Below are 22,384 nucleotides of genomic sequence, written 5' to 3' on the forward strand. Positions count from 1 at the left end.
GTACATCAAACACAAAATTCCTATTCGTCATAAGGCGGGGATGCGGATTCATTTTTATTTTTTTATTTTTTAACGATGGGCGTTCGATCACCACCCTCTCCTCCCGTCTACTCCAACTTAGATTTTGTATCTGCCTATTTTTGGGTCACTATGCTGTTTTGGTGCCGTATTTGAGGGGTCACTGCCAAATCCGAGTCCGTGAATACTATATACATATATATATATATACAGAAGACCATTTTTAAACGGTGTAAAACAAACACTATAGAACAGCGCACTTACAAAAGGCAAAACCCTCGGAAAGAGGGCTTTCGAAAGCCCTAGCATATTGCGCAACAGTTGGAGACGAAAACCGAAGGGAGGCATTGAGTCCCAACGAAGGCGAAGATCGATTTTTCCATTTCTAACGTCTCAAGATTTGCTTTTTCTTGTTGATTCTAACCTAAAAAGAGGTATGTTGCGTACTTTTAATCGTTTTTTTAATTGATTTACTCTTCTAGGCGTTTCATTCAATCAATTTTTTTTTTCTATGCAATGTTGTTCCACAACCATCTGTTGTCGGGGGCGTGGGCCCCCATACTACATGTGTTGTTTTTCACGGCCTGATGATATTATAGGCATGGTTTTTTTTTTTCCCGTGTGGTGGCTGGCTGTTCATTGTTTTCTATGGTGTGTCCTGCTGTCTAGCCCATCCAGTCTCGCAGTGCTGATCTAACCATGATGTGGGCCACCATGCTATAGTGTAGGTGACTATCCATTGTTTTCTATGGTGTAGACCTAATTTTTGGGGGATCCCGTAATCAAATTCGTGCTTATATATATATATATATATATATATGTTAAACAGCAGACGTTGTTCATTAACCATGTTTTTCTAGGCCTTTTTTCCTCCTTTATAAATTTATAATTATTTTTACTATTTATCATATTTTTCTTATTATTTTAGTTAAAAATAAAAGTAGCATGTAGCTTATGCCACAGCATTAGACTCTCTATGCTATTGAAAACACTCTGGGCGGTAGATGTCTTTGTTAGATGTTTTGGTTGGAAATGATGGAACTTGTGATATAGGCCTTGCTTGTAATTCAAGGGCGACATCTTTTGTTGCATTGCATACTCATCTTCTTCTGACTCCAAATATGCTCCCAGGTCTTCTGGAGTTTGTTCCACCACAGAAGCGCATGACTTTGTAACCATTTGAAAATTTGCTCTATATTAGCCAACCAACCTTGGAAGTTCTTCTCAATTGGAGTTCTCCGTAGAAATTAGAGTATATCAATATTCACACGATAATTGTAATCATGATCTTCCAATTGATTGCCTCTCCTCCTATGCTGACAATCGAACTGAACACCTTGGAATAACTACCTCTGGATCCCACGTTGTAACTGTGGTCATCTAATCACTAACTCTGGATGATCAGTCTCCTCTGCACTCTGCAGTTGGTCATGAAGGTGACAACAAGGAGATCTGGCACCCACTTTCCTTGTAAATGTTCTTCCGTTATTGTCTCTCAATCTCTACCTCCGTCTGACTTCCCTCCATCGCATTCATCATCTTTCTTTATTTCTGCTAACCCAATTTCATTTTCGGATTTCCTTTTTGAACACTAAAAGGAACATTGTGTAAATTTGAAGCACTTGTAGCACCTCATTTGATCTCAATGACGCCCAAAAGGTTTTTTTTTTTTTTTTTTAAATTATCATGCAGCTTTGGATGCACTTCCTTTTCCTTTCCTCGACTGTCTTGTTTAAGATATGTTGGGTTTGGTTTGAAAGAGACTCAATCTTGATTTCCTTTCACAAACTTGTGAGATGATTTTGAGCTATTTTACATTATTCTTTCTGATGTTTTCTCTACCTTTAAATATAGTGCCGATATATCCTTAGCTGGTGTTTTAAATATCGACGATATTAGTTGATATATCTCACGATATATCTTGTATCCCACTTGTGCGATATGAAACACATAAATAGTGCCGATGTATCCCACCTATTCGATCCAGTGAGCATTTTCGATTTTCGATCCATGTTTTGGTTGTAAATCATGTTAAACCAGTGCCAAATGGTTACAAATCTATGATTCTTTATGTTTTCCTTGAAAAATCATGGATTTGGAACATTGATTTCGAGATTTGGGGGAAATGGGTCAAGTTGCGGAAAATTGAGAAATTTCGAAATTTCTCAATTTCTCACAAATTAGTTGCAATTTTTGTATCCAAACACAAAATTAGACATGTATGTAATGTAACCTAATCTAGTGATTATTCTTTTGCATTTGAATGTATTGCTTGTGTTTTCATGCACGTCTTCTTATGTTTATAAATTATATGAATAGGCTTTGAATATACTTGTATCAATTCAGTTGGAAAGCGCATATATTAGGACCCCATACAAAGGAAACCCCTATTATGTGCACTTTCTTTTTGTAATGTTTTGACTTCTAAGTGTGTATTGATTCTTTTTCAACAATCCCCGAAGTTTCATTGAAAAAATCGACCAATTTTTCAATATTCCCATGTTTCCCAACCACAATGATACATTATGCAATGCAACAGATATATCCTATGCGATAACCAATATGAATCTGTATCCCAAGGGTGCAATACATTATGCGATAACGATATTTAAAACATTGAAGGCAACAAAATAAGATACAATCGTGGCCCCATCCTAGAGATTTCATAGCATGGCCAGAAAGTCCACCTCGGAATTAGCAGCGTAATGAGCATGTGAGAAATGCACATTAATATTAGCACGTAGATCAATTGCCTCCTCAATAAGGTTTGTAATCACCCATGAAGTCCTACCCAACCTAAACCCATTTGATTGTATTAGAAAAGTAGCCTTAATGACCGGCCAAATTTTGTGGATAACCATTAACCTGATCCCTAGACCACCTCTTTGGCGTAATAAGAGCCAAACACACATTTTGGGCCAGAGAACTCTCAGTGGCTTCTCTCTACGAGATGACCTTTACCAAATCTCCAATCTTCAACCTTAGAACATGGATGTTCTCTAAAAGAATAACATCTTAGCCAGTGCCAAAATCTCTTCATCTATTAAATTATGCAAAACCAGATCTGCCGTCCTCTTAATTTGCACATGCTTTTGTTTTTCCATCTCATTCCTTTGCTCTCTCGATGTATTTGTAATTTTTTTGCTACGGGGAGTGTTATATTGAGCATGTGTTATTCCTACTTGTTCTTAATTTGTTTTCTGTGGGCACTTTGTTCTATTTCTATAATGGTTTTGTTTTTGTTGCATACTTGTTTTATACGTTATATGTAGTTCATGCCATTGTATGTTGCTATGCATGTCAACTTCAAGCATAATGACAAATCTCGTTTCTTGGCATGGAAAATTCTCAGGAGATTTTTCAAATTTTGAGGGTTTTCTTGTGATATTATTGGGAAAATCTCTCCAAAAGATATTTCAAAAAGAAACTCTCCAAAGAAAAATATCTAAAAATATTTATTTTAAACTATTAAATAAATTTGATATAAATGTTTATTACATAACAAATTCCTATTTTTTTACTCTCTTTTTTCGAGTTAATGTCGAGATATTTTCATGATAAAAACACAAGATTTTAATATCTGTTGGGATTTTGAAGATCTCGCGATAGTATCATCAAATGTATTTCTTGTGATATTACTGCCATATTTTCAAAATCTCGGCAATATTTGTCACCCTGACTGCAAGAAGTCTAGACTGTCGTCCTCATGTATTTCAAAGAATGTCAACACAACAGACTGATGAGTAGGCTGTCAAATGTGTACATGGATCTATGGATATCTGATCTGGTTTAATCATATTCACGTCCAGATTTTGGGCCGGACTAATAATCAGGTTGGTTTTTGGTCCAATGACTTGGATCTTATTAGAAATGGGGCTGGCTTGGTTACCTAAATATATAATCTTTAAGTTTTATCATTAAATATACTTTTTACTTAAAACTTTACAAAAGATGTGTATGCTATGGACCTGAATCTGGATGCCGGACTGAACATGAATACCTGATTCCACCACCATCCTAGACCCTATTCTGGATCTGGACCCTTTTCTGAATTCTAATTCATGCTTGAAACCAGACTTGGCAAGACCTAACGGGATGACCAAATCATCAGATTTGGAACCAGTACCACACATGGTACCTTCATTCAAATTCGCCAGGATTCAAATCTGATCATCTTAGTTGGATCCAGTACAATATCCAACCAACCACATTGATTGCCCCATACCTGAAATTTGAACTGTTTTGATAAAAAAAAGTGGGTAATAAGCTGCAATTCTGTATCCTGCAGGTCATCTTCTCATCCTTTCCTGTTGTATTTGTTTAATGGATTTGTTTCTTCTTTGGACATTGTTCCTTGTTATGTTTGTTCTTTAGGAGTTTCCTTTCTGTTTTGCGAAGAATCACCATATTGTTGTATCTTCTATTTTTCCGGAACAATACAATTGTGTACTTATTTATTTTACCATCTACTCCCCTATTTCTTATTCTTATGTTGCTGCTTCTTTGTTTCCTTTTTTTTTTTTGTATTGAATTGCTCCGGAATTTAGATATTAAACACTTAAACTGGCGACAATTTTTGGGCAGCAGTCTGGTATCTAAATTGCTGAAGTTCTTTTCTTCAAATTTGCACCTTTTGAGTATCATCCTCTTGATTATCGTTCGGAATCTCTGTTGCCTGACTCTATTAGTGCTACTACTTTTTATCACCCCTTTAGAGAAAATCTTTCACTTTGAAACTCCTTGGAGCCATTTCTCATGGCACCGGTTCAGTCGAGATTCTTACTCTGCAACTCCTGTTGGCCTTTCATTTTTTTTCCTCCTTTCCATCTTTGTATACTTCCTTCTGCAAATGCTTCTGGCTGCTGTGCTTCCTTCAAAGTTGCCTTGCAAGTTTCTGTTAGACACACAAGATGCCGAGGGCGAAAGCGAAAGTAGCAGCAACTCCAAAGCCTGTTGAACCTGAAAAGCCAGTTGAACCTGAAAAACCAGTTGAACCTGAAGAGCAGGTGGACCTTGATGGAGACAATGATCCTGAGGAAGAGGTTGAGTATGAGGAAGTGGAGGAGGAAGTGGAAGAGGAAGAAGAGGAAGAGGTAGAAGAAGTTGAGGAGGTGGAAGAGGAGGAAGAGGAGGAGGAGGAAGAGGAAGAGGAAGAGGAGGCTGCAGTCCCAAATGGAGCCGATGCAGAAGCAAGCCCTGTTGGTGATGTAGAGATGAAATCTGCTGAGGAGAAGGATGAGGATGAGAGCGAAAAGCATGCTGAGCTTCTTGCTCTTCCTCCTCATGGTTCTGAAGTTTATGTTGGCGGCATCCCTCATGATGCCTCAGAAGAGGATTTGAAGGGCTTTTGTGAGTCTATTGGAGAAGTCACTGAGGTAAATATTTTGTTTTCTAACACTATTCTGCCCCTTCATTGTATATATTCTGTTTACATTCCTGTTTTGTTATGACAGGTTAGGATAATGAAAGGTAAGGATTCTGCAGAGAACAAGGGCTATGCTTTCGTGACCTTCAGAACTAAAGATTTAGCTTCCAAGGCAATCGAGGATCTGAATAATACTGAATTCAAGGTAATGCCAATGAATTGTAGCATTTCTTTTTTGCAACTACTATTAGGACCCATGGTATGTTTCTATACGTATTTGATGAATGTGTTATCTACTTGACGACTTTTGGAGCATTAGATACAAAACTAATAACACTTTGAAGCTTATGTTTTGTTTTTTTGCAGTATCCAACCTTTTCAGAGGGTTGGAACCACATTGAAAGTGCCATTTTGAACTGACATCAGGGCAATCCACGCCTAAATTAAAAAAAGTACACTATAGTGAGATCCTAAATGTCCGAATAGTGGTCATAATTGACAATTAAATAAATTGAAAGGTCCAAATTTTAAAAATCACATCTCCATTAGTAAATGGTTAGGATCGCCTGTTTAATCTAATTTTGGGTCTGTCGCAATATGCGACGGACCCATGGGCATTTCCTCAGAAAAGAACTGAACCTAATATCAACTATTAAACCAACGGACAACTGCTTCTATCACTCAATGTACAGTTGAGCCCCAGCCATGAAGTTCATTGTCCTGGTTTCAATGCAAAATGGCGTGGCTCTTGTCTAAATTATATATGTGGACAAAGATTCATGTGGCCTTATTTAAGTGGTACACACGAACTCAACGTAGGGTACAAGAAACTTACTGCCACAATTTTCGTTCATTTGCAGCAAATCTCTTAGTTGACCATTCTTATTACTTGGCCATAGATCTACACCATGGGTCCAATACGAATGTACGATACATGAATCTGATGTCACACGCCAAGGTAGCACTTGTGTAAAGTATGTGTGCAGGCTTCCTCTAAGATATGGTGTATGTTATGTATATCGAGCTGTTGATTTAGTGGTCACTTCCACTTTTATGCCATTCTCATTCAAGAGCTTCTGATTTGCCTTTTTTTAAAAAGGTGAATACACACACACACACACACCACATGGGTTCTCGAACCCATGACCTTGGAGTAGAAACACACTGTCTATCACTGAGCCATGCTTTTTGGGTAGTGGCCAATCAACAACGAGCCAACTGGATGACTAAACTAGATCACCAAATGCATAGATGTGTAGTTTGTGCTGATTTCTATAAATGTGGCGCATCTTCCATTGGTCTAGACCGTTCCTCTAGTGGCTCCTTTGTGAATGCGATGGTACAAAAATACCCTTGGTCATACTTTGATGATTAAAAAAAGGAAAAAAAATAGTCATCTGCATTCGATATTCATCATATGGCCCACCAGATGAACGAAAATCCAGAATACTGAATGTTGGTTCCCCACATTTACAGGTTGAACATGGTATCGGATCGCCTACAATAAATTACAAAACATAAATTGCAAACCACTAATATTATTAATTCTGCCTGAAGAAACTTTGAAAGAAAAAAAGTGAAATCCATTTCCATAATGCATAATAAAAATTTAAGTTAAGATAATCAGAGCTAAATTAGCAAAATTCTTTAAAAAATTACAAAATGTATGAAAAATAAATCTGACTAAAGGGATCTGTCTACCATAGAAGCTTCTGTCAGCTTGTTAATGTTGAAATCCTTCACACGCAACAAAAGATCAACAATGACAGGTGACCCGACAGAGCAGTCTCAAAAGATGAACAGTGCAGGAGGAAGAAAAACTTCGAGAGACTGAAGAATAGCGAGAGGTGAGAGATGGTTGTTGGACATTGAAGTGGTAGTGGGTAGTTGTGTATATTTTAGTGGAGTAGGGAACGTGTGAGCGAGAGATTGGATTGGGATGGCTAAGAGCAGTTACACAGAAGATCCATGTATGTGTGTGAGAGAATGGAATATCATGAATGCAAGATAATTATGAAAGAATAGAGAAAGGAGAGTTTTGCTCAAATACATCCCCACATTTTGCAATAAGATATACTGGGACGCTAGCTGTTGGCTTCTCGTATAACATACACGCGTTTATTTGATAAGGCTCTCCTTGGATGAGGAATTCTTGAAAGATCTCTAGGATTGAATAATTCAACCCTTGGATTATACAAAGGTTATGGTGATCGAATGATTGTTCATGTTCAAAGTAAAGGTGATCGACCGATCATTCATGTTCAAAGAAAAAGAGCCAAATTATCAAAGAGTTGAAATGATCCAACCCAGAGCTTTTATTTGTGGACTTTCCACCATTGACCATACAAAACAAGACTCGTCATATTAATGGTTTGGATCGTTGGAACATGACCCAGATCCAAAGGCTAGAGCCCCAACATTTTGTATTGCAATAGGTGGGGATGCATTCGAGCATGCTTCAACGAGAGAATAGGCTAGGTTGCATGGATGAGAGAAGCGTCTACACCCAACCACTGCAGGACTCACACTGTTTTTATATGTAAATCTGCAATGTCAATCAAAAGGACCAGTGTTTAAACTGTAGATACAAAAGATCATCCTAGTAGAAATTTCAATTGGCCACACTAATGGAAACAACGTAAACTGCTCTTGAAACCCTCCTGTGTTTAGGCAGTATGTGACATGGTATACAAAAACAATTATGTTACAGGTGTAACGGTTGTTATGTAAGGGTAACATTGTTTCCCGTTACCCAATATAGGGCCATAACATCCAATTTGGAAAAAAATGGCCTGCAACAGGCTTCTAACAGCTGTAATGGATTGGTTCCAGCCTGTAACAGGCTGATACAGGGCTGATATTAGCGTGTGTTTTAAAAATTTCGACTGTTACAGGGCTGTAACAGTTGTTACGGCCTGTATGATAATGGCCATGAGCGTGGCCATTACGGCCACCGTTACTGTTATTGAATACCTTCGGTGTGTCCTGCCTTATTTTTGGATTAGGCTGGTTATTGGATATTCACTTCATCCTGGTCATTCACATCTGATGAATGTGTTTGATGAAAGATACACACCATGGTGACCCCACATAAACCCATGGTTGATATCAATTGTTCCCTTGGTGTGGCCCACTTGAGTTGCGGATTTGGATTTTATTTTATTTTTAATATCCAGGTACTAAGATTGAAGATATACATGATGTACGGAGTTGATTTTACATATACAACTGGTGGACCCACAAAGCTTGAGTGTCTTATGCGCTACCTAAAATAGGTGTTGTAGAGGATTCCTGTCTGTAATTCGCGTGGGAACAGAATCATCTACAACAAAACAGGGAGGTAGTAATGTGGGAACACTGTAACAGAATCATACAACGCATGTTTACACAATGCATAAAACACCAAAGGTCTTTGAGGCCGACCATGTTGTACATGTGAAATCCATTCTGTTCATAAGGTGATAATGCTTGTGCTCACTGTACATACAAAATGAACAGCTCCATAAGCACGCAAATGTAGCACAGAAACAGGAACAGCATAAATTTGCCCCTAAAACCTCTATTCACGCGTTGTGGTCCTCTTGAGTTTTGGATCAGGTTGGGTTTGCATATTCCCTTCATCCTGTTGAGTCATACCTGATGAACGGATTTGAAGAAAGATCCACATCATGTGGCTCCACACAGTTATGGCTGGTGTCTATCTCCATTGCCCCCTGTGGTGCAGCCCACAGGAGTTGTGGTTGTCTGTTTTTTTTTTTTTTGGCCCTAGAACATAGCTTCAAGGGGTGCATTTGGTGGATGGAGTATATTTACATGTACAAATGGTTGTCCCAAAGGGCTGGGGTGTTTTATGCACATCGTAAAACAGGTGCTTTAGAGGATTCGTGATGTGTGCCGCTTCCTCAAGCGGATGTTGGGGGTTGCCACTTGACTGAACATCCCTAGGCCTTACTGTGATGTGATGTGATGTTTGTGTCACATTCAATTTGTCCTTCATTTTTATCACATCTTGTATTTTGTATCGCTTTTTTGGGTTGTAGCAGGCTTCACCTGTTTTCTTTTGACCTTTGGCGGCTTCCTAATAAATTTCTATTGCTCTTCCAAAAAAAATAAAATGTTGACCTCACATAACAAAAACCATTTTTATCCATTACTCATACTGGCTACACCACAGGAACAGTGTGAAGCCACAATTAGAATCTCTAAATTTGCATATTTCAGCCCACCTGAGTTTTGGGACATGCTGATGTTTGGAATAGTTCTTTTTCTTAGTGGTGTTCACTTGATGAATGGTTTGGATGCCAAATAAACAACACGGACGGCTCTGGGAAGGTTTCTACGTTCGGCATCCCCATCCCCACTTTTTTCAGTTGTGTGGCCCACCTGAATTGTGGATTGCCCTGATTATTTTCATAAGGTCCTATAATGAGATGTGTCAACCAATGGGCAGAGGGGATCTCACGTTAACATCACGGTGGGCCCACAATGCTTGTTTATTGCACACTCTTGTAAGCTATGGATAGAAACAAGTGTGGTAAAGAAGTCTGATTGTTTGAAAACTCAACAAGCGTGGTGGAGAAGTCTGATTGTTTGAAAACTCTAAAAATTATACACACACACACACACACACACACACACACACACACACACACACAAACAACTTTAAAAAGAAAGAAAGGAAATATTGAATAGGGAGGGGTGCCATGCAGGCAGCCATGTCCGAAGAGTATTTATTGATTGTGTTTATGCATGCATGCTATGTGCTTGTGTCTGGAGGCAATTGGTTTCATGAATGGTAAAATTGTGATTAATTCACCTCCATTATTTGATACAGAATCAAAACACTTGTTTTGAAACCACCTTTTCACAGATAATGGAGCATGTAATGCAGGATTTGGTTCTTGAATTCCTATAGTGAATAAGCTTACTGTTGGGAGTGATTAACCATTGCCTAAATGCATTTGTTGTATTGCGCGCTTTTTGTATGCTATATCCAAAAACATGTGCTGTAGGAAGTCCGATTGTTTGAAAACTCTACAAATAGAAAACCTCTTAAAGAGAGAACAGGAAATAATAAATAGGGAAGGGACCCACATAGGCAGCTGTGTCTGAAACCTTTTTAACTTCTAGTATTATATTTGTTTCCAGCGGTCATTTATTCATTGTGTTTATGCATGCATGGATGCAATGCCATGTGCTTGTGTGTCTGGAGGCAATTGTTTCCCTGAACAGTAAAATTGCAATTAATTTCCTCCTTTCTTTGATACAGAAACAAAACACTTGTTTTGAAACCACCAGTTCTATAGCGAATGAGCTCAGTCTTGGGAATGATTGTCCATTTCCTGAATGGATTGTTGTATTGCACATTTTTTGTATGCTATATCGAAAAACATGTGTTGTAGAGAAGTCAGATTGTTTGAAAACTCTAGATATCGAAAACCTCTTAGACAGAGGTTGAATAGGGAGGGATGCCATGCAAGCAACTGCGTCTGAAAACCCTATTACCCTAATATTAGATATGTTTCTAAAGAGTATTTATTGCTTGTGTGTTTATGCATGCATGCATGCTATGCGCTCGTGTCTCTGGAGGCAATTGGTTTCCTGAATAGTAAAATTGTGATTAACTCTCCTTCATCATTTGATACAGAATCAAAACACTTGTTTTGAAACCACCTTTTCTCAGATAATGGAGCAAGTAATGTAAGATTGCTTCTTGAATTGCCAGCAAATGAGCTTAATGTTGGGAATGATGAACCATTGCCTGAATGGATTGTTGTATTGTGTGTGCGCGCGTGTGCATCCATTCTGAATGGCTGACAGTGCAGAAGTGCACATCCATTTTTAAGTGTTGCTTTATCTTCATCATTATCTAAGCCTTGATACATATCTTGAATGGCCAGGAGTTCAAAAGTGCACATCAATTTTGAAACCTACTATTGAGAGAGTGCTGCTAAGGGGTCATTTCGATGTGCGGAAATCAGGATCCAGGGGGAAGAGGTCTTGGAACCTTAGACTTTATGTTTGGATATTAAAATCCATCTTGTGAAATCCTTTTGTTGTAGTCCTACATTTACCAATAAATACATGACAAATAAGCACAAGAGCTCTTGAATGCGAAAGGAATTTGAGCTTTTATGAATGACTAGTCCAACTTCTACTCAACTACTTAATGAGGATATCCAATGGGTCCGATCGAGCAACCACATGGATGATATGCATCACTTCAAATCCTTCACTCTAGGGGTCCAAAGGGTGAAATATCTGTCTCCAATACATGCACATGCGATGTTCCACAACATAAATTTTAAAGAAGTTAAACAAACACAAAAATTATCAATCCCACTGTCCAAACAAATCTTGAAAACTAGGATTCAAGCCAGATATATTTGCTTAGAAATCCACTTAGTCTATATCCTCCATGAGAGGTGGGAAGTCAATCCTGCTGTGACTGTTGACTTCTTTTTGTTGAAGTCAGGTTTGCCAGAGGGAACTCTCTTATTTTTGGGGAAACCGATTTCCTGTAAATGAGGTTCCATGCATGCTCAATGGCTTATGATATCTATTCTGAATGAAGTTTTTACATGTTTTCTGGAATTTCATGAAAAAGAGTGAAAAAAGCTCCAGGAGTTTGCAGGAAGTTCTGTTACTTTCTAGTTTGCCAAGTGATGGTTTCCTGTTCTTACGTTAGAAGTGGACGAAAGGCCTTTCTTGGGGTTTGGAGCTTTGGAGGAAAATAATCTTAGTGTTTTAGTCAATTAAAAAAGGAGGTTTGGTCTATATGGGAAGAAAGAAATAGGAGATGTCTTAACGACATCTCCAACTCAGCGGACTTCGTTCTCCTTAGAGTCCATCATCATATAGCTGAATGGGCCTCCATTTTCGTTAATCTCTAGGGTCGCAATCTGTTCTGTAACTGAGGGGTTTATTCTCGCTATCTCAGCGAGTTTTTTCCCTTTTTCTGTCTTGTTTCTGCTGTTTTTCTGCTTTTTTGCTTTGCTGTTTCTTTGCTTTTTTCTTTTTTAATAAAGTTTCCGTTACCTCTCTCTTAAAAAAAAAGAATGGATCAATAGTGTAATTTTCCTTTGAAGCTTCTTCACATAACTGAAGAAGCTTCTAAATATCCTGATTCCACTTTGTTTGTGTCTTTTAACAACATTCTGTGCGCTCACATCCTTGCATGATTTGTGCTTCAGGGAAGAAAGATAAAATGTTCTTCATCTCAAGCAAAGCATCGGTTATTTATTGGTAATGTTCCGAGAAGCTGGGTGGAGGAGGATTTGAAGAAGGTTGTGACAGAGGTTGGCCCTGGAGTTAATGGCGTGGAACTACTAAAGGTATTTTTTTTTTTTTTTTTTTGAACGATTAAAGGCAAGCATCTATCAATTGTTCAAAAACCTGAATTGGTGTCTAGCTGAGTCAGCTAACCATAAGACTCTTAATAGATGCTCCTGACTTGCTGCAATTGTTGGTGGGGACCTTAACTTGCATTTCAAAATGATATTTTGAAAATTTGCATTATGAAATTCGTACTAGATTCCCACCAACCATCTTTAAGTGGTGGAGATAAATTGCGGACAGATCATATGTGCACTGTGCCAGCTGAAGCCTTGTCCATATTTAGAAAGAAAATTTTGATATGATCTTAGCTTCCACTACTAGCAAATTGTGTTTGGCTTTTAGATGGTAGATTGGTGAAAGATTTATTGCAGGCTGCCTAATGGATATTAACCTTCTTCCTTTACTTGGTCTATGGAATTGGGGATGTGCTAGTTCTATGCAGTGTTTTAAATAGCGTATAGCGTGGCGTTTGGCCCTCCATAGCGTGTAGCGTAAGCTACACAATCCTTAATATTTTTAATTAAAATAATAGAAAATATGATAAAATTTACAAAATGCATAATTTCTATGAGTTTTTTATTACGAATTTGGATCGTCAACCACTTATTTCCATGCAAAATCTCTCTCTCTCTCTCTCTCTCTCTCTCTCTCTCTCTCTCTCACTGCCTTTAGACATCTCTAAGTGTGGCTTTTTTTAAAAAAAAAATAGAAAATAAAAAATAAAAATTATTGAAACACCACAAATTCATGATATAGAGCACATTTTGGATGGTACGAATTAGTTTAATGTAGTGTCATGTGTCATAGGTGTAAGTCATCGCCATTTTAAAATAGGTGTCAAGTTAAAATAGAAAAAATTTAATTAAAAAAAAGAGAGATTTCGGGTAGCTTATGCTATCCACGCTACACACTACGCTACATGCACCGTAGCTTACGCTACCAGGGAAACTCGCTACTTGTGTATGCTATGTAGCGTTTTCGCTACGCTACGCTATAACACTACTGAAAACATTGGTTCTACGTATACTATTGCATAAAAGAAAATAGAGCTTATTTGTCTGGACTTATGCATGACCAGAATATCCTTGCCTTATGTTTTGTTTTTGTTTTTTGTTTTTTGGTTTTTTGAAAGATACCAGAACATCCTTGCTAATCCATATAAATAGCTAAATTCCTCACCAGGTCACTTTCTCTAACATCAGGGAAATGACTTTACGTGAATGATCCAGCCATCAGGTGCACCACCCATGTTTGTTCTTGATCCCCAAAACCAGGCTGAGTCAACACTTAGGTGGACCAACCCATCGGGAACAGTATAAATTATACTCAAGATCTCTACATTCGAATGGTATGGCTCACCTGAGTTTTGGAATAGTGATTTTGGCTAATTCTTTCATCCTGATGAGGGACATTGGATGACTGGATTGGAATATTGGATAGCATATAAGCACCGCGGTGGGCCGCCCTACGCAAAAACTAATGGTGGGGTGCCCATCCCAACTATTTCCTACGGCGTGGTCTACCTGAATTTTGGATTTTCATGACTTTTGGGTTCAAGGGTGAACATGAGGTAGGTTACCTGATGGACAGGGTGGCTGTCATGAAATTTCCACCCATGTGGCTCTCAGTTAGTGAGGTACGCTAGTGGGGCACCTCTACACTTGAGGGTTGATGGTGCTTCACATGCATGCACCTAGAAATCGTACTTGGCATACATTAATTCCAATTAAACTGAGTAAATTTTAGAGTCTGTTCCTGATGTAGGACAATTAACCACTTGTTCTAAAAGCTCTAACTGTTAAGAGTATGACGAATTAATCCCTTTATCTCATGACCCATCCCATAGGCCACCCCACTCGAGCCCAATGTGAAATGCGCATTAATCACCCCTGGTGAGGAGTCTCGGACACGAGAACTCCCCCGTGGACCCCGTCCACCCCGAGTGTGCCCCTGCATCCCACAAGAGACCCCACTCGAGCCCGGTGTGAAAATGCCCTTGCATTAATCACCCCTGGTGAGGAGTCTCAAACACGAGACCTCCCGCTCTGATACCAATTTGATGCAGGACAATTAACCACTTGCTCTAAAAGCTCGAACTATTAGAGTATGACGAATTAATCCCTTTATCTTATGGCCCGAGCCCCACATCGTATGGGTTAGGGCCTCGGCCGAACCCCCTTTGTGGGCCCCAAATCACATGGGCCACCCACCCCGAGTGTGTCCCCGCATCCCACAAGCTACCCCACTCGAGCCCGGTGTGAAATGCGCATTAATCACCCCCGGTGAGGAGTCTCGAACACGAGACCTCCCCCGTGAGCCCCGCCCACCTCGAGTGTGCCCCTGTATCCCACAAGCGACCCCACTCGAGCCCGGTATGAAAATGCCCCTGCATTAGTTCCTAAGTCACACTCCCAAAATCTTATTTCTTGAATAGTTGTTTTGTTGAAATAGGTCTGTTGGATTTTCTTTTGTAATTTTAAACCATCCAATAAATGTCCACCAATCTAATATTCAGATAATTTTTGGTTAAGGATATATCTAAACTAGGAACAATTTTTTGGACTGCTTAGCATGAATTACTTGCATCAGTTTATGCAATTTTAAGTAACTTTTAGCATGTATCATCCATCAGACTGTCATGGTATCAAGGTTTTACTCTTCTGAGAAATAATCTCTGGGCGGTTCTTCCACGTTGTCTATAGATACATTTGTGGGGTCCACTGTGACCTAGTTCCCACATCCACTCCGTTCATAAGGTGCACCACTTTTTTTTTTTTTTTAAAGACACAGGGTGTCCCCACCTCTTTTTGAAGTGAGACTAATCCCTGCGGATACACACAATCACCCACAACCACGTGTATCGGGTAAAGCCAAGGAGGGGAATCGAACCCTCACCTATAGGGAGTAACCCTCACCTATAAGGTGCACCATTTCAATTGCACCCTGTTACCAAAAATCATGTTTATCCAAAACTTAGGTGGATCACACCACAGGGAATAGGTGGAATGGGGACACCCACCACTAAAACCTTTCAGATTGTGTGCGTGTGTGTGTTTTTTTTTTTTTTTTTTTTTTTTTTTTAAATTTTTTATTTTAATTCCATCCAATCCATGAATAAAATGCACTTGTCCAGAATGAGTGGGCAATAAAAAATCAGGCCCTTCCAAAACTCAGCTGGGGCCACAACATGTGATTTAAGGTTTGAGGTGTGATTTTCCATGTTATAGCAGGATGAATGGACAAAAATAAACCCATTCCAAAACTTGGGTGGGGCTACAACATATTGATTTGGGTCCACCCATATATTGGCACCGGGACAGTGGTCTACTTTTTTAAAATTAAACCCTTGAGACTATCTAATCCATCACTTATTCTATAGTTCATCACACTTTCATATTTGACCATTAACTGTTTTCTTTCTCCACCCTCACTTTAATGGCCAGAGATCAGATGAATAGGATTGTCCGATAAATGTGATTTTGGAGACAAACCATCTGTGCTAGGGCCCTAAATGCATGGCCAACCTAATGAGATGAATTGCTCATGTTGGATGCACATGTGTTTCACCAGTATTTAAATACAGCATATATAAATTAGAAAAAGGTATGAAATAGAGAAATAAATTGGAAAATTTTCCTTTAGTGAAAAGGAGATTATTTTTTCTGAAAAGCAACCCTGCATATTTTTTCTTTAAACAGAAAACTGTTTTTTTGGTCTAAAACTTGTTTCTTTCTATAAAAAATTTTAAAAAAAAAGATCCGGTTGAGCCTTGGCAAATTGAATGAGGTTTGATCGAGACCTGGCCGGATTGAGCTCTTGCTCCAATTCACTTGTAATTGGTTTGAGAGGGAGACCTTTTGACTTCTCAAACCATCGTTATATCACTATGGTTAACCTATGAGGCCACTTGCAAGTTTCTTCTTGAGATCTAATCCATGTTCTCTATTAATGATGAGTCTGGACTATGTGACATTAGAGAGGTTTATTATTATTATTATTGAAGTCTCTGTCTGTGCTTTATTTTTATTTTGTGAGAATTCTCTGTGCTCTATTACTGCAGGATCCACAAAATTCTAGCCGTAACCGTGGTTTTGCTTTCATCGAGTACTACAACCATGCATGTGCTGAGTATTCGAGGCAGAAGATGTCAAATCCAAAATTCAAGCTAGACACTAATGCTCCAACAGTGAGCTGGGCTGACCCTAAGAGTGCTGATTCTTCTCCTGCTTCACAGGTATTCTATTTGTCTTACGCTCCAGTTGGAGGTATAATAAAATCCTTACAGGTTTTGCACCTTTAGTAGGCACCCGATCTGCTCTTGGTGTGGTGTGGAAAATGGAAATCACAATAAGCAGTTCACCACTTCGCTGCTGTTCATACCTCACTGTTGATTTTGGTGTAGGGCGGATCCCATCCACCAGTGGATGGGAGAAAACTCCCAAACCACATCCTTTCTCTTTACTTCCATCTTCGTGGTTTGGTTGGTATATTCATAGAGTATTGAATTGTTTTCCTCAGGTGAAGGCAATTTATGTGAAGAACTTACCAAAGAATGTGACACAAGATCAGTTAAGAGACCTATTTGAACGGCATGGAGAGATCACCAAGGTTGTACTCCCGTCTGCCAAACCTGGTCAGGAGAAGAGCAGATTCGGCTTTGTCCATTTTGCAGAGAGGTCAAGTGCCATGAAAGCACTCAAGAACACTGAGAAATATGAAATAGATGGTGATCTCCCTCTTCAGTGATCTTTTTTACTGCTCTTTTACTGTTATATTATGATTAGAATAATCGAGAAGTATCCAGCCCCCATTGTTGCTTCTATCTTTTGCGCAAAACATGTATAAGACTCAAGACTGTTCATCTGTTGAGCCTTTCTGTGGATGGGTATACCTTGAAAATCACAGTTATATGATCCTAGCCACCAATTGGAGAACGCATTAGGATCACAAAGATTGACGCTTATAAAAATTACTACCAAAGGGGGGTGGCATTCAATGGGTGTAAGATTTCCAGTTGGTGGCTTGGCCATCAGAATGTTGTGTTATGTGTTTTGCGGTTTGAATTTTATGGCGCATTCTGGCGGGATCTAGCAGATGAGATGCCTGTCTCTCCTACAAAGATAGTGTGCTTGATAACGAGTGTAGATATATGCATTAGGCAATGGATCTGTCCCAAGTCCTAACTAACAAACCTTGACGTGATTGATTTTGGGCTTCTGTTGGTTGACAGGTCAAGTTCTTGAGTGTTCCCTTGCCAAGCCACAGGCAGACCACCGTAAGTCTGACGGGGGACCAAATACACAAAAATCTGCCCTACTTCCGAACTATCCCCCCCGTGTCGGGTATGGTCTTGCGGGTGCTTATGGTGCTCTGGGGGGATATGGCGCTGCAGGCTTTGCACCGGTAACATACTCCTAATTTTTCTTTCTTTTTCTTTTCTTTTCTTGTCTTTCTTGGTTTCCACCCTTTATTTTTTTTTGTAATTACATGAAGTCTATGATTGGAAACACCTGCAACCCAGCACAACCCTGCCTGAGAGGCTGAGGCCTTGGGCCGCAGACTCTGCATTCAGTAGGGCATTTGCTGGCAACACGTGTGTGCTTCACTTTGCTCCATCTATTCATTGATGTTCTTTGACTCCCCCGTCTTGGTATAAAGCTGCTTTTTTGTTTTTTTTTTTTTTTTTTTAAAATATATATATATTTTATTATTATCTTGCAGCCTATGATCTATGGTAGGGGACCAACTCCTGCTGGCATGTCAATGGTGCCAATGCTGTTGCCCGATGGACGGCTTGGATATGTCCTGTAAGTACAAATCATTAACATACCACTAATTATTTATTTATTTATTTATTTTTTTGCCTTCTAAGGTGAATCATGACTCACAAGGCTGGTCAAGTTTGCCTTTTCCATTTCACATCATGGACTCATATACAAACTACAGAGTTTACACATGTCAAACTTTTACCAGATTTGAACCATTAATTAAGCAGGCCATAGTGGATTGTCGCTCCATAGCTCAATAATCACATGCGGACTGTGTTCTTTTCTTTTTCTTTTTCTCCTCATTTGCATGTTGATTGTGGATGTTAACTTTTCATGTTACGGTGCCTATTTCTAGGCTGCTGCTCTGATGGTTTAGATAGTCCAGGCAGGTTGATTTTTGAGCTATGGACCCTCTATGGTATGGCCTCCCTGATGTGATTTTTGAGCTAATGTACCCTCCATGATAGGGTCTCCCTGATGGTCTACATCGTGTCAACATGTGCCACGTATGGTTTGTGTGGTTCTTGAATTCTGGGCACAGTTGACGATGTTGAGGGACAGAAGTAGGACAACTTCAAACCTTGCAAGCTGATTCATTCTCTCCTGGTTCATATTACTTCACAGGCAACAGCCTGGAGCTGCACTACCAGCACCACCACCACAGCATAGAGGTGGCAACAGGAGCAGCGGATCCAGCAAGGGACGGCAAAGCAATGACAATGGCCGTGGTCGCCGGTATCATCCATATTGATTTATCTTTGATTACCCAGTGCCTACCAGATTTCAGGGAGCCCATCTGTCTTCTTTACTGTGCCCATACTTTGGTTTTGTTGAAGGTTTTGGATAAAGCCAGCAATTGATCTTATTAAAAATATCAGATAACCGACAATTTCACAATTCTGAAAAGTAGAATGCTGAATGGGTGTATTCCCTGCTACACATACTGTGTCTGTCTTCTCGCTTCAAGTACAGAGTTTCAGTTGCATCTGGAATCATGAAATTTGGTAAATGAGTGCTGCTATGCTCTGTGGGGGGCTGGCAATGTTCTGGCAGGTCGCAGGCAGGCGGTCACATATCCCTCAGTGAGAGGATCTGCTGCAATGCAATGGGATTTGAACCTGGATATGCCATTGTGGCACACGTGAGCAAGATTGTGATTGCTCGTCGTGCTGGCCTGTTTGTGCTCGCACCAGTCCCCCTAAGTTGTGGCCTGCTGAAAATGCTTACATGTTTCAAATCATAGGCTATGAGTCCCAAGCGCACACACCAGCAGTTTGGTGGCCCCCATTGGAAAGATAACCGTGGAGTGCATGCTACGTGTTGGATCTGGTGGAACGGTTTTTTTGCGTGCGTGCGTGCGTGTGTAACACATGCTCATGCAGTAGTCATCACCTATGGGTACTCAGAACCCTTGACCTGGTGTTGAAACCCTTGTGAGTGTACCACCTGGGCAAGAGTAAGGACCCGGATCTGGTGGAACTAGGCCATTTTTGTTCCTCTCAGACCATTGAGTGAAAATCCCATGTGATCATCTGGTGACTAGGTCAACTTATCAAGAGGTATGATGCAGCCACCTGCTCAGTGGGCTGCTCAATGGGAAAGGTCCACCCACTTTCAGATTAGAAGATCACATATTCAAACATGAGCCTCCAAGTGAATGATCTAGACAAGTTTTTACTGCCCACTTTGAATCCCCTTGAATTATTTATTAATGTATTTATTTTGGCTTGATGATCTAGCATGGTTATTTTTTGGTCATGTGCATTCGACAATGGATTGGCATCCAATGTCTGTGTTTTATAATGGGTGGGCCCAGCTGGGGTTATTACGAATTTGCCTCTTTTTTTTCTTCTTCTTCTTCCTTTTTTTTTTTTTTGTTATTGTTATTGTACTAATGTTCACGATGTAATGTAACTTGGAAACTTCCCCTCCAAGGTTACCGACGACAGTAGAATGAACGCGCCTGCAGACCATTTGGTCGGATTTTTGGGTCATTCATCTTCTGTTAGTCTCGCCATATCAATGGTCAGGATCTCCATAGTGCTGTCTCCTTGGCGGAGCACATCAGGAAGCCACTTCAAACTGTAATGTATCAGTCAGCATGATGATACTAATCTTCCGTTGATGCGAGAGGGAAAACATTGCAGAGAGATCATTGACAAACAACAGTATTTGTACATGCTTAGCCCATTTTCAGGTGAGATTATCTTACCGAAATGTACTACATGATGCATGCCTCAGATAAGCTTCACAGCTTGGAGGCTTCACACTCACACCATGAAAATGGGATGCATAAAAAAAAAATAGAAAAGAATTAGATCAATCCAACTATTAGGTGGTCCACACCAGGTCAATCCTGTGCAAACATTTTCACCACAGACCACCTTGTAGTGCAAACAGCTTGTTCTGGCCCCCACCAGAATGTGTTGACGGAATCCACTCCGACCATCAGGCATGCCCTCTCTCGTTTGGCTAGGCCTAAACGATCAGGCCATTCTGAGACTTGGGCAGGGCCTGGTAGGAATCAAGCGTGACTTGTGTGGCCCACTAAAGTCATTGATTGCCCTGATTTTTGGGCCCATGGCCAAATGAGTCAAGCTGGCCATGATAGTTGGAGTGGATGTCATCAACAAATCAGGGTAGAGCCCACAACCACTTGCAAAATTCTTATCAGATACTGGGATGAGTCTTTTGCAGGCAACTTAAATATGACGATTTGATGATCCACTGAGATTCAAGCCCCTGAAATTGGTGAATACTCTAGAGATTCAAGTCTTTATTATTATTATTATTATGATATTTTTTTTCCCCTTAGATATAGTATACATTAAAAGATCTTCAAATACATTGGTGGAGTTTAAATCTAGGGAATTTTTACGGGGAATGCTAAAATGATGTCTAAAATGCAGAGCAAGAAGGAAGATAAATCTAACTTACTTGGGGGAGCACTTGAGAAAATAAAGATGCTAAAAGTGTTCCTCTGAAAAGGGTAAAGAGGTTAATTTCACCTCTAAATCTTCTTCAAGCCCTTATGATGCAGGATCTTTTCATCACATGATTTATCTAAATGAATTAGACCTTCAAACTCCAGAATTAAAAATAATCTTAAAGATTTATCCATCAATCCTCCACTTTCTTCCTCAAAAGCCAAATGTCGATCATCAACATTATGAACGTGTCTTAATTCAGACTGGTGGTATTTATGTTCATAAAATTTAGAGGTTCAAGTAAAGAAGAACTCGCCTTCTCAAAGTGAAAAACCTTGAAGATTTCGTCTTCTGAAGATTAGAACCAACGTTGGTCAAAATCCAAAAGAATTATTGGAATAAACGGATCTATTAATTTTTCCTATTGTGATTATATCAAAGACTGGGATTCAATTTTACTAATTCAAAAAACATTCCTGGTTTATTCACTTTCAACCCTCAAATCCCTCTCTGATTCCAAACTGGTTCTTTGAGCTCTGTTGGAATCTGTTTGTAACAAAGTATTCAATTTCTCTCAAATCAGCTTAATGACCTATTTCCCAATTCCAAAAAAAAAGAAAAAAAGAAGGATAATCAGTTTAAGAAGAAGTTCATGATTTAAGGTTTGTCCTCTTGCAAATTTTCTTTTTTTGTTCCTTAGGAATTCCTTGGATCGTGAGATAGGAATATAGAACTTTTTGAAATCGAATCAGTTATCAATGTTAGCCACTCTTGACAAAACCAAATTTGATAATGAATCCAAAAGACTTAACTACGATTCAAGAAGACAATTTATTTAGAAGGCTTGAAGATCAAATGAAAGATAATTTAGTTGATCAAGGATTTTTTATTCATGATGAAAATTCTTTTGAAAAAAAAATAAAATTAAGTCACTTATCAATAAAAACTAAATTTATTCCATTAATTGG

The 22,384-nt window shown here is 39.3% G+C and overlaps 1 protein-coding gene across 2 annotated transcripts; it reads left to right on the forward strand.

The window, feature by feature from the left end:
- The first annotated feature begins 280 nt into the window (after nucleotides 1-280).
- LOC131228194 (heterogeneous nuclear ribonucleoprotein Q) lies at nucleotides 281-19,476 on the forward strand. 2 transcript variants are annotated; one of them, XM_058224059.1, is made up of 9 exons: nucleotides 281-452; nucleotides 4,898-5,393; nucleotides 5,472-5,588; nucleotides 12,577-12,717; nucleotides 16,782-16,955; nucleotides 17,240-17,447; nucleotides 17,952-18,124; nucleotides 18,443-18,528; nucleotides 19,114-19,476. In XM_058224059.1, exons 2-9 carry the CDS (start codon nucleotides 4,929-4,931, stop codon nucleotides 19,238-19,240), a joined length of 1,491 nt encoding a protein of 496 aa, XP_058080042.1. In that variant the 5' UTR covers nucleotides 281-452; nucleotides 4,898-4,928; the 3' UTR covers nucleotides 19,241-19,476. The 2 variants fall into 2 exon arrangements, with proteins under 2 accessions (XP_058080042.1, XP_058080043.1); XM_058224060.1 differs by having other exon boundaries at nucleotides 307-452; nucleotides 4,920-5,393.
- The last annotated feature ends 2,908 nt before the right edge of the window (nucleotides 19,477-22,384 follow it).

Source organism: Magnolia sinica, chromosome 15 (genome assembly GCF_029962835.1).
Source record: "Magnolia sinica isolate HGM2019 chromosome 15, MsV1, whole genome shotgun sequence".
NCBI lineage: Eukaryota > Viridiplantae > Streptophyta > Magnoliopsida > Magnoliales > Magnoliaceae > Magnolia > Magnolia sinica.

Excerpts from the sequence above, each read along its gene's own strand:
- LOC131228194 (XM_058224059.1), top strand. The coding sequence starts at position 4,929 with ATGCCGAGGGCGAAAGCGAAAGTAGCAGCAACTCCAAAGCCTGTTGAA. Across the intron at positions 5,589-12,576 it reads TGAATAATACTGAATTCAAG|GGAAGAAAGATAAAATGTTC; the intron begins GTAATGCCAATG and ends TTTGTGCTTCAG. Across the intron at positions 17,448-17,951 it reads TGAGAAATATGAAATAGATG|GTCAAGTTCTTGAGTGTTCC; the intron begins GTGATCTCCCTC and ends GTTGGTTGACAG.